Source organism: Cheilinus undulatus, linkage group 23, assembly GCF_018320785.1.
Source record: "Cheilinus undulatus linkage group 23, ASM1832078v1, whole genome shotgun sequence".
In the NCBI taxonomy this organism is placed as follows: domain Eukaryota; kingdom Metazoa; phylum Chordata; class Actinopteri; order Labriformes; family Labridae; genus Cheilinus; species Cheilinus undulatus.
The window spans coordinates 15,866,725-15,879,942 of NC_054887.1; the positions used below are offsets into that span (position 1 = coordinate 15,866,725).

Below are 13,218 nucleotides of genomic sequence, written 5' to 3' on the forward strand. Positions count from 1 at the left end.
CTGATGCATCACAGAAGTCCTAAATCAGAAAGTACATACTGCAAGGATTGCAATATTGGAAGTAAAATGTGTTTCAAATAGAAGTTTTACTGCTCTAGTGTATCCTGAGCAAAACATAGTGGTATCAAAATGAGATATTGCGTGTTCTTTAAAACAGAACTTGTGTTTTTTGTTATTTTTTGTTTGAGTGGTTAAGATAGTCCAAATTCATATAGATTATTTCATGATATTTTTTATTCCTTTTTTCTAAATCTCACAGTACAAATAGAGGCCAAATGGGGAGTAACTGTTTAACTTAAATTCTTGTAATTGCTCAAAAACTCACATTTTTTAATACAAAATGGGTCATTCAGAAGAGCTCATTGACTTCAAGCGTGGTGCTGTGATAGAAGCCAGCTTTGTAATAAGACTGAAATTTCATCCCTGCTGGATATTCCACAGTCAACTGTGCTGACACACCGACACACAGTCACTAGCTGGTAACTACCAAGCGTCCTATCTTCTTGTACATCCTGCTGATTTTGTGATTGTGTTCCCTGCCCTCATTGTGTCTTGTCTTACTTTTTTATATCCAGGTAGTTGAGCCAGAGCAGAAGGCCCTTTAGCCTGGGCTACAGCTGCTTCAACCTTTCTGGTGGCATCTAAGGATACCAGCACATAGAAATGTTACTGTCCGGGAATTCTGGTGCATACAGCTGAGGGTGACGTCATTCAGCTGTTAAATTGGCTTGTTTACTGTCAAAGTTGCAGACCTGACTTTAGTGGAGAGGCAGGAGAAAAGAGTTTCCCCTTTGGGAGTCAGTGCAAATCTGGTTAATGAAACATAATTAAATTCTGATCTGTATTACTACTGTTACTAATAATGCCTGTCATTAGAAGTCAAAGGCCAGGTACTCTGATCTGATTTCTGAGTTCCTTGCCTGCAGATTCTCAAACTGAAGCTACGACTCCACTCTGCATAAAGACTTCCTGATGATGATCATCTCACTACATTAACTTGTCAAGATAACACATTCGCCCCACTTCCTCTTCCTCCTTCTGCTGCCCTGTTAGACCCTTCTTCCCATTTAACAAGAACACAGCCTCAAACATCGGGCACATCCGCCTGAGAAGGAATGCCTCAATAAGAAATGCACTTTTATCTCATCCAAAACTCCATTTACCAGGAGAGCGGCCTAGTTTCAGTCAGTTTTAAGGGATTCTCTCCCCTTCTCCTAGCACGCTGGCGTCGCTGCTGTTTGATAGCTAATCTGTTTGAACGTTTCTTCTCTGCCACGCTGGGTTCCCTGTGTTATATAACTGTTTCCTTTCTCCCAGCAGGCTCTATCTGCTTTGCAAAGAAATGAGCCGTGAATCACCGCGCTGCAACTTTGCATCATCAGTGCTGTGTCACTGTATTATTTTTCCAGAGGTTTCTCCCCCTCCCTCTGTGTGGGTAATCTAATCCTATGCTAATCAGGTTTAGAAGAGTCGCACTGATGGTTTACCACCTTAGTACGCCCTTGCTTTTCACATCCCAACCTTTAATCTTGGGAAGGCGAAACGTGTGCATTAATGTGCCGAATAGAGACGAGAGCTGACACAAAACAACAACCCAAGATCAGACATGGTCTTTTATGAGTTTACATGTTCTCCCAGTGCATGCCTGGGCTCTCTCTGGATGCTTCACACAGTCCAAAAACAGCCTTGTTAGGTTAATTGGTGACTCTAAATTGACCATAGGTGTGAGTGTTATCATGTTATGTTGGCAAACACCAAACACTGCACTGTGAAGCACAGTGGTGGCAGCATCATGCTGCAGGAATGCTTCTTGGCAGTTTAAAAGCAGAGAGTGAAACGAAAGAAAACAGAAAAATTCTGGAGGCAATTATATTCAGTCTGCAAGTGATGAAAGAGTTTTTTGTCAAAAAAGCCAAAATTATATTGCCTTTGGTTGACTTATAAAATCGTTAAAAGGGTAAAGCATCCAATGGGTTAATACTTTTTATAGTCAGTGTATGTCAGACTTGACTGATTGATCCAGGGTGTACCCTGTCTCTCATTAACTGACAGCTGGGATTGTCTTCTGCCTCCTGTGACCCCTAACAATAATGGATGGATGGATAGATATGACGGATCCTTTTCTCCTTTTTTTGCCCCCTGTTCAGGATTTCAAGCATTCTTCCCCCTCACCTCGTCTGGCCTGACTGACCCACCAGCCGACCACCATGAACTACCTCCGCCGGCGCCTGTCAGACAGCAGCTTTGTGGCCAACCTCCCCAACGGCTACATGATGGATCTGCAGAGGCCGACCCCTCCGGGTTCATCCACCTCCTCCCCCGCCTCCCCGGCCACAGAGAGACGGCAGCCCCCGAGTGCCCCGAGTCAGACTCAGAATTCGGGTTCAGCCCCAGGCCCGGCTTTGGGTTCCACTGCGAGCCCAGGGAGCTTCCTCAGCTCATTCTCCAGTGTGGTGAAGAGTGCTCAGATGGCTCAGAACGTTGCTGCTGCTGCACACGCCAAATCAGCTGCAACAGCTGCTGAAGGCACCTCATCAGGAAACGGTCAGCCACCGAAGCCTGTGGTACGCAAACCCAAGATCCTGCTGGTCATCGACGATCAGCACACAGACTGGTGAGTGACAGTTTTAGCATGGTATTGTTGTGGAGTGGAAGCTCAAAAACTTTCAAAATTTGCTACAGTTTATCTCTTTTTTTTCTCACAAACTTTTTTTATTTCTTTTTGAGATAGAGTGCAGGTGAACACCATCAAGTGAGCTTTATCAATAACACTTTATACAGCCATACCAATACAATCATAACAATAAAGACAACATCAACCTCATACAGCTTCAAATCTGCTTAGGTCATACTTTACCCCTTTCCCGTGAAACTTTGTCTAAAAAACAAACAATAGTTAGGCTTATATTCAACTTAGCTTTTCAAAACTAATCAGAAAAACAATCAACAGTACAACCACAACATTGACATTCACAGTAGAACACAAACAACATATCAGATGTTCATTTTTACCATTTCATGAAAAATGTTGCCACATTGAATTTGATTGCAGCAACATATCTCAAAAAAGATGGGACGGTGAGCAAGTAAGGAAAAGTAAGTGGTGCTAATGAAGAACAGCTGGAGCTGCATTTTTCCACAAAGTAGATCAACTGTCAACAGGTCAGTAACATGACTGTGTATAAAAGGAGCATTATAGAGAGGCAGAGTCACTCAGAAGTAAAGATGGGAGGTAAACCAATCTGCAAAAATCTGCCCCTCAAAATTGTGGAACAGTTTTGGAAAATATCTTCAACGTAAAATAGCAAAAACTTGAATATATCCCTGCAGCTGCAATACATGATATCAAAAGTTTCAGAGAATCTGGAGAAATCTGTATGCAAGGGACAAGTGGATGCCTGTGATCTTCGGGGTCGTCAGGTGAAACTGCATTAAAAACAGACATGATTCTGTACTGGAAATCACAGCATGGTCTCAGGGAAGAAGAAGCATATTTGGACACATTCCAGAAACACTGCTGTCTTCTCTGGGCCAAAGTTCATTAAAAATGGACTGAACCAAAAGGGAAAACTGTTCTGTGGTCATAAATCAAAACTGGAAATCGTTTTCGGAAACCACAGACGCCATGTCTATTATCAGCACACAGTTGAATGTCTGCATCTGTTATGATATGGGGTTGCATTAGTGCCCGTGGTGTGGGCAGCTAACACATCTGGTAAGGTGCTATCAATGCTGATAAGTATATTCAGGTTTTAGAGCAATGTATGCTCCCATCCAGACAATGTCTCTTTCAGGGAAGGCCTTGCGTGTTTCTGCAAGATAATGCTGAACCACATACCACGTCCATCACACAGCATGGCCTCACAGTAGCAGAGTCCAGGTGCTGAACTGGGCTGCCTGCAGTCCAGACCTTTCACCAGTGAAAACATGTAGAGCATCATAAAATGACATGTATGGCAAAGAAGACCCAGGACTGTTGAATCCTGTATCAGACAAGAATGGGACAACATCCTTCTCTCAAAACTCCAGCAAGTAGCCTCCTGTATTCCCAGACATTAACAGACCGGTAAAAGATGGGATGCCACACAATGGAAAACATGTCCCTGTCCCTACTTTTTTGAGATGTGTTGCTGCCATCAAATTCAAAATGAGCTAATATTTTTCATGAAATGGTACAATGTCTCAGTTTCAACATCTGATTTGTTGTATATATTCAAATGTGAGATTTGCATATCATTGCATTTGGTTTTCATTTGCATTTTACACCATGTCTCAACTTTTTTGGACTTGGTTGTACTTTCACAAAGCCAATTAACCAAGTAAAGCCGTTAATGCTGAATGTCTTTCTTACCATAGTTTTTATAAATTAAAACATGCTTACATAAAGACTCTTCATTCCTTGCTTTATCATACCATCGACCTCAATGCTGGAGTCAAAATCGTCATGGTAACAAGAGGAGGGTCTTTCGCTCTGTGGATGTCATAAAAACAAATGAACTTTAATGAGAAGAGATGGGATCATGTTTCACGAGTGACACACGTGTGCTGGAGGTTGATATCTGCTGTCTTTGGCTGCACACTGTGGAGGAATTGATTTCCTGCAGTAGAGACATGCAGCGGCCTATTTATCATGTTTGTCTTCTCCAATCAATAACCGGCTCTGCCATATCATGAATTGTTATTCTGTTGCCTGACATTTGCTGGTAAATGGACCTCAGTGAAGCCGTCATTAGCTGTTTCCAGCCCTCTGAATTTATCTGCACAATTAGCCAGAATCATTTCGCACCAGAGCATCTGTTTCTGCGTCTGTGGGGGGATCAAGCTGGGGTCTAAAAATGATCACTAAATTAAAGCCCTCCCGCTGACAGCCGCGTCAAAGCACAAAGATTGCTCTACATATTCTGAATAGCCGGGGCCGCCTCTTTTCTTTAATCCGCCTGGCTGAAATCCCAAAAGGGCCTGTTCATCTTCACGTCCTGGTGTTTCTGGAGTGAGTCGTCAGAGATTTATCCTCTCTCTGAGGCGTCCAGGCTCGCTCCGACTCTCCAAGGCACCGTCCTCACTCTTCAGAGAACAGCAGGGTGTTTTATTCACCTAAGCAAACTCAGTTACTCATACGGAGAGAGAATAAAGGCAGCTTTGTAAAGGGGATTTCTTGTATTTTCAGGATGGGGATGCCCTGCTTAAAGAAATTTTCCCCAGGGACTTTGATGATATGCAAGGCTGACACAATTTACAGCAATAACCATGCATTATAATGCAATCCACTGTAAAAACGCCACCTGTGTGTTATTTTTCAGTTTTCTTTGAGGCTCAGATTTGAATGTGCTGTTCGATTACATTCAGTATCAAGGCCATGTGAGGCCATATATTCTTGTGACAACTGAGGAATGCTCTTTAATGATAATTTTATTTCAGCCTCAATGCATACAGCATGCATCATAGTAAGAGAGCCAATAAAATAGTGTATGAGATGTTTTCATAACAGGTGGGCAAGTCAGGCAAGAACCAATATCAGGTCGTCACTGGAGACTGATTTATCAAATGCATCTGTCCCAACTTTAATGAGAGTTATGGTCCTATAGTAAGATAGATATACTTTCCCCATCTAGTATAGATTAAGTCATGTCAATTTACCTCAGACTGTCACTACACTTACGTGGGTAAACCAAAGGCTGCTTGGAGAAAGATCCACCCCTTCCCGTTCTCTGACCAGGAGCATCGGGCCCAGCACAATGACCATGTGGATCCATCATGACTAAGTTAAGGGTTCCCTCTTAAAGGTATAGAGTGCCCCAGAGCATATTGGCTCTAAAAAACGAGTTTTCTTCCTGAGGACGTCTTGCCGTAAACGGTGTTAATAATCTCATGGGTTGTTGTCTATAACTGTGGCTTTCCTAAAGTAAAGCAGATGTCATAAGGTGCCGACGTAAATTCCTATTTTAGATCAACAGGACTTAAAAAAGACTCTCCAAAGAACAGCCTATGTCCAGTCATTCATTAATAATGTATATGTCTTTACAGTTAAGCAAAACACTTTAGAAACCATGTTTCATAAGTAAAACTTCTGATTTCAGTCCAAATGTTGATGACTGTTCTATCTGAACACTGTTCCTCTTTTGTCCACTGAGGGGCACTGTAGTTCAACTCCAGCTTCACACAGAATCACTCATCAGTTTTCCTTATACTTTGATATTACTCTGCACAAGTGAAGGGCTTTGTCCAGCAGATGGTGATGTGTGATAGCTTCTGAGCTTCATATAAAACCCTCTCACTGCGTTGAACCAACAGCACTGCAGTGTTTGAACCTACAGATGCTCAGTTACTGACTGTATCTCAAAACACAGCAGAACATACGCAACGTCAGGATGAAATTATTCCCTTTATTAGTTAATAAAGATTAGGCTGCATGAAGAAAAAGTTTTAGGATTGAAATTAAGAGAAATTCTGTGTAATTCATATCTTAACTCCAGAGGAGACCAACATCTGCCCAATAATGACCATGAAACTTAGTACTATCCCAGTCAGTGACTTTCTCATTAATTTGATTTTATTCAATCTATGACAACCCGTATTTTGACACCTCTGCCATGAACTATAAAGCAAACAAGGACTCTTCCAAGAGCTGGTTGCCAGACCAACCTAAGTGATCAGGGGGAAGGGCTTTAGTAAAAGGCATAGTCAAGAACCTGAAGGTCTCTCTGACTGAAGGACAACCATCACTGCAGCCCTTCAACAAAATGGGTTTATAGCAGAGGAAGTCTCTCCTAGGTGCAAAACACATGAAAGCCCACTTGGAGTTTGCAAAAGCCAAGCTTATATTCTTACTTTTTTTTTTTAGATATTCAATACTGTGCAGAACTTTTCAGCATGTTTTGACCAAAATATCAAGACTAAAGTTAAGGTGTTAAGGTGCCTGGGGGGCACCATCAGGCGGGAAGGAGACACAACCCCTGGTCGTGCTGTGGATGGCCCGAGAGCTCGCTGAGTGTATTACTAGGAGGGAAAAGATTCAGACAAAATAGATGCCATTGAGCTTCTTTGGTTGTGAAATATCTTTTAATTTACTTTAAATAGACATAAGAAAAGACTTTGACTAAAGTATATTGCAATAATTGTTCTGTTCTATCACTCCATTCTGCATATGAAGACTTATGATCAAAACTATCAGTGACAGATATGAGCTATAGTTAAGTGTTTGATACTGCTCATGATTCATATAAAATAAAACAGCATTGATACCATAAGCAGAAGTTTAACACATTTGAAACGTTTTATATTAGTTAGCGTTAGAGGAGAAAGTCAGCGAGTTCAGACTTTGAAACAGGCAGGCAGAGCATGAAGCAGCAGCTCCACCGTTAAAGCTTGACCCCCGAGACAAGAAAAGTCGTTAAAAAAAAGGACCAAATATTTGGCTGCTGCTTTGGCAACTTGTCTGTGTGATGGTGTTGGCTTTTTTATTCACAGTGTTTGCTTTCAGGACAATGTTAAACCTGCTTTAAGGTGGCTGAATCCTTTTGTTGACTCATGAAATGTGAAAAAAAAATACTGTAGTGTATTCTGCTCTGCTGTTTGAAATGTAGCCAATGTCAAGTCAAAGTCTAAGCCCCTCTTTTAAATTTCTGTTTGACTTTACAGCCTTGTAGTGATGCTAAATGTAATACTAGTGATGTTCAATGAGTTTCTTAACAGTCACTATCGAAACGTATGTGTTTTACTTTCATGTATTTCTATAAATCAGCTTTGAATCGAATCCTAAATGTGGTCTCTGGTTTTACTGGGGCCACCGCAGCCGACAAATCTGCAATTCTGCCCTTGCAGACTCATTATGCTTCCCAATAGGTCTCTGCCTTTAAATGTAGCCTTGTTGGCTATGTTGCTTAACACTGCCCCCATTACTACCAGTGTTAATGCAATGTTTGGTTCACATCCAAACACTGCAAAAATGCCAGCGTTAAATTAACACTGAGTGTTAAATCTAACACCAGAAACGTGTATATGTGTCCACTTTTGAGTGTTAATTTAACACTTTTCAAAGTTATTTGAAAAGTTTTTATTCTAAAAAAGAACACAACAAAATCATTAGTCTAAATTCAACTTCCATAGTGTAAGATTTAAAATTTTCTGAGTGTTAATAATTCAACTGATACTTTGAACGACTTCTGGAGGGTTTTAGAATTTTAAAAGCGTTAATTTTTTACACTCATCACAAATCTAAGGTATTTATAGTTCTAATATTTTAAACAGTGCAAAGCACTCATCATGCTTAATAAAGATTGTTACCTTGCATTAAACACCTGTGACAAAGTCAGGTGTCTTATGGCAACAATGGACCAAGGAGACTGATTCAGAGCTAGAATACACCCCAAGATGAAAATCTGCACTCCTCTCTTTATTGTAGACCATGCTCTACCACAGGCAGGAAGTGACCAACTCAGTGGATAACTTCACTCATGGTGCAAGTGTTTCACACTAAAAACAACAATAACCCACCAGAAACAAGAGTCAAGTAATCCCAGCATTGATCACTGTACACCAGGCAACATAGAAACGCGTCTAAACACACTCTGCAACACACTCTGGGAAGACACTCGGGATTTGAAATTTCAGCGGGCAGAGCTGAATTTACTTGAATCTCGAAAGAGTTGGTCCGACTCCATTTGGTTCAAAACTGTCAACTTCATCAATGACAGTCATTTAACTCAGGACGGAGTTAAAGTTACACTTTGGGAGTTAAACTCTGAAATGATTAACACTAAGAATTCAACTCTCCAGTTTTTGCTGTGTAAGATTCAAGAGAGTGCTGAAAAACAGATAAAATGAATGCAGCCAAAGCTCCATCTATAACCACAGGCATTGCAATGATAGTGCCGAGATGTGCCTGTACTTGTGCGTTCACGCTAAAGGGTGCAAATCTCTAGGTTGTCTCAATTTTTCTAGTGTTGTTATCATAATATTGTTAGCTAATGTTAGCCAGTTAGCACTCAGTGATGACGGTTGAATTGCCTTTTTAAACAGTGCCCTGGCTGCTGGATAAGGATCTAAAATGACAAAAACTTAGAGCTTAAATCAGCATCTTCTTCTGCTGTTCATGTGATGAAAAACTGTCAGTTTTTTGTAGTTGCAGTATTTAAATGGCCAGTGCTGCAGCTCAGGGTAGTGGTTGATGGTAGCCGCTGCTGTCCTAAGCTCTTTTTGCTCAGACCTCTGTATCAGTCATGGATTTAAGTTCTTTATCTGGTGGGTTGGAAGCTTGCTTATTTCTATCCATGTGGTAGATCTAGTGTTTCAAACAGCTAGTTCACCCAAAACAAACAAGCAAACAAACAAAGTCAAATATGAGCAGAAAGTTTCTCAAAGTCTTTGTTCTTCACTGATACTGGATGGAATGACATAGCTCATAGTTTATAGGTTTTTGCTGGAGGTTTGGACATCCCAGTCAGACCAAATGACAGGGCCAAATATAATGGAATCTAGTTTTCTTAACTAACTACAGTACTACACTTTCTGCGGCTGCACTGTTTGAACTTCTGCCCTGTTTGTGAGGTACGGCATGGACTGACGGATGCCAAGAGAGATTTTCTTCTACTTTTTAATCTTGAGATGTACAGCAGTGTGTGGGTTCCCTGCATGACAAAACATGAAATTAAAACCCACTTCACATGGCTCAGGGCCACCAACGTACTCTGCAAGGTACATGAAGAAGTAAACCCTTTGCCAAAGCAGGGCTGAATTGAGCAATCAGAGGCTCATATCATTCAGAACACAGTGCAAACAGACTGACAACCTTTTGGCAAAAATGCCTTGCATGTCAGCCTTAGAGAGAGGGAGACACGCAAGAGGGATTGTGGATGGTGGTGGGGATGCTCTCGGAGGCTTTGCCTCAGTACTGTGTGCTGCTATTGTGCATCAGTCATTGCTAGAGGCCAAGCTTGTCAGGACAGAGCAGTGTTTCCCCAGAGACCTCAGCCTCTCAGCTGGAATGCCCAAGAGGAAATTCATCCCCAAAGCAGGGAGCAATGGATGGATGGACACTGTGATACCTTAACTCTGCCTTCAAGTCAGGATGGTTCAACACATTCATAAACTTACAAAAATGTTGTTGCAGTTTTCAGTTTATCAGCCATTTTTAAAAGTTTGTTTCAGCAAAATAGTCCAGTTTGTGATTTTCAGAGTAGATATCCTGTAGATGTGGCACCTCACATCTCAGACCAAAACAAAACACAAAACCACCACTCCTCCCCTGTTCCCTTTAGTGTTTTGACTGAGTGCAGACATTTTTAGGACTGGTGTCTGTGGATGTGCCAACATGAAGGTAGAGATACCAGATAATGGGTGGCTATAATTGTAATGACTCTTTGCGATGTCACAATGGCCACAGATCCAAAACAAACCATCAGATTTTGTTTTTTCAGAAATTTAGGGGAAGGGCCGTTTCTAGCTCTGTGCAAGATGCTGTTTGGGGGGCCTAGTTTGCTAAACTATGATGGAGAGATTCATAATCCATTATAATCACGAACATGCCACAATCTGCTACACTTCTTGAGCTAAACAGACTCTAATATCAAATTATTAATGCTGTTAACCTATATTTTCTTCCGTGGGCAGAGCTAACAGTCATATATAGCATAGTTTACATTACACTTCAGTTTGTGATACTAAGGTTCTTTTGAATAAAACAAAATACTTCATCCAAATTTTAACTCGGCTGTATGAATAGCGGATGGATTATTCAAACTAGAAAACTGTAGCCCTGTATAATTAATTAATCTTAAGTAATGTTAAAGTAATGTTAAGTGGCAAATATCTGAGACATTGCAGACATCTGCACAATGACACCCTCAATTTATCATGGTGGCTCATTTTATCCTTACATTTGTTTTAAGCATGTAAGGGGTAAAGACATGCAATTTAAATTCTCCTCAGATGAGAATGAACATTCAGCTTTGGGGCCCCCTACTGGCTTGTGGGGCCCTATGCATTTGCATAGTCCACCTATACCAAGAAATGACCCTGTTTAGGCCACAATCAAAGGCTTAGTTCACATTTTGTGGATCAGTAGCTTCTCCAGACAAGCAGATTTCTGTGCAAAATAGCTAAAAAATGTTTTTGTGGGACGTCCCCTTTAAGAATATATAACCGTTAAATCAGGATTCATGCTTCTAGTCACAGAACACCAAATATTTTGTTATTAAATGGTAAAAAACTCAGTTTAAACATCTGATATGTTGTTTACAGTCTAGCATGTAGGATTATGAGAATCACTGCATTCTATTTGAATGACATTTGCCCCCACTTTGTTGGAATTAGGGTTGTAACTAAAAAGAAAATCTATGTTTTGGTGAGAAACTTGAACAAACAGTTGTTTGGAGATGACATTTCTTTGTTAGCTTAACAGCCAAAAAAATTGCATTAGTTGCATGATGCTGTTGAATCAACGATCTGAGACGTTGACTTTAGTGAACTATTTGAACTGTTTAGCCGATTATACCGGCCTTATAATTTTTCATGTGTGCTAATCAAGGTTATTACAGTTAACTAAAAACTAATGAAATAAGTAAAATTCAAAGGTAAACTTCATTTTGGTCAACGGAAACTAAATAAAAACTGAGCTCTATAAGAAAAACGAAAACCAAGTAAAACTAGATTCTTTGCTGTCAAAACTAACTAAAATGAAATAAAATCAGAGACAAAACCTCCTTAGCTTTTGTCTTTGACAGCAGCAGACTGACTGACATGAACAACCAGACCTGGAGAGAGTAAAGTGGCCTTATTTGACTGCAGAAGACTTCAAATGATGGTTAATTTTGGGTCTTAAGTTGTACAACCATATACAAACATACAAATTGAATAAATAAAATGAAAAGTGAAGAGCCCTTCTGGGTCTGGTCATTGACAGGTGTCCCATATCGTTAAAAAAAACTAACACTAAAACTAAAAATAATAAAAACATAACCAAAACAAAGTATTTTTTCAAAATCTAAACTAAACTAAACTAAGACACCAGTGGAAAAACCTAATAAAACAACTGGGCCTAATGTGAAAGCACCCTTAGTTTCACTACAGCTCTGTTTAAAAAGAAACACCAGTGAAAATATGTGGTTGACTGAATAAGTATGACTCTTTTATTAGGTTATGCTGCCACCTGTAGGAAGTCCTAGTACACTACAGAGCTAAGTGGACTGATCAAAACAAGTGATTCTCAACTGGTCTCACATGGGGACCCTGTTTGGACTTAAGATTGGACAGAAGATTCAATAGGACGGAGTGGAGACATATCCTTCAAAATAAAAGCACATCGTAGCTCTATTGTAGGATCTGCAAAAACATGGCTGGGGCTTCCACACTATTCTTAAAGCCAAATATATTGGACACACCCTTCATGGCATGTTTTTTGGCCCATGCAGGCTCTTGTATGTGCTTAAGGGGGGATTGAAAGGTCTTCTCAAATAATAATATAATGACTACATAAAGAACGCCTCTCTGTGAACATTCCCAGCGATAAATTGTGTTATGATTTGTTGATATAGATTAAATTGGCTTAACTTGACTGCTCAATTCATCTTAATTTTTTAACAGTATTCTATTACTGGGAGCCCGGCATCCTTCAGAGGAGAAAACACGAGTTAAAGCAACATATGGGGAATTTAATCACTGTGTAAAAACATGTTTCCAGCAAAGAAAATCTCCTCAGTAAACATAGAAGTATTGGCTCAACATCAAGTTTAGTACAGTGGATACATATAGAAGCAGAGATAACTGCATAAACACACACAGGAGGGTTAGTTGGGTTTGTCCACATACATGACTCATACGCTTTCTATTAGAGGGGACAAAATAGGCACATATTCTCATGGTAAAAAAGAAAAGGAATTTAGAACATAGTGTTTTAATAGTGGGTGTGTGCACAACTGGGAGAGGGAAAGCCCAGACCTCTTTACAGAGCTGTTTACATTATGAAGCAGTTGTTCAAACTAGAGGGCCTGTAAATTAAATCGATCACACAGAGTGACGACATGTTTTGCAATACTCTGAAACGCATACCAGTCATTTTTGCACACTGAGCCCACAGGTCTGGGCTCACGCTCTGTGTTGGTGGTGGTCCCGGGTGACAGAGGGCATCGCCTGTCTAAAATGTAGGTCAGTCACACCGAAGATTCACGGCTTCCAGAATTACAGAGAATGAGACAGCAAAGGGACCCAAAACTTTAAACACCA

The 13,218-nt window shown here is 40.5% G+C and overlaps 1 protein-coding gene across 1 annotated transcript in view; it reads left to right on the forward strand.

The window, feature by feature from the left end:
- Positions 1-13,218, forward strand: part of LOC121505830 (synapsin-3-like) — a 158,227-nt gene that overhangs the window by 20,599 nt on the left and 124,410 nt on the right. Inside the window, exon 2 of the mRNA XM_041781382.1 lies at positions 2,148-2,614. Coding sequence (XP_041637316.1) covers positions 2,208-2,614 — 407 coding nt within the window. The 5' untranslated portion in view covers positions 2,148-2,207. The remainder of the gene's footprint in view (positions 1-2,147; positions 2,615-13,218) is intronic.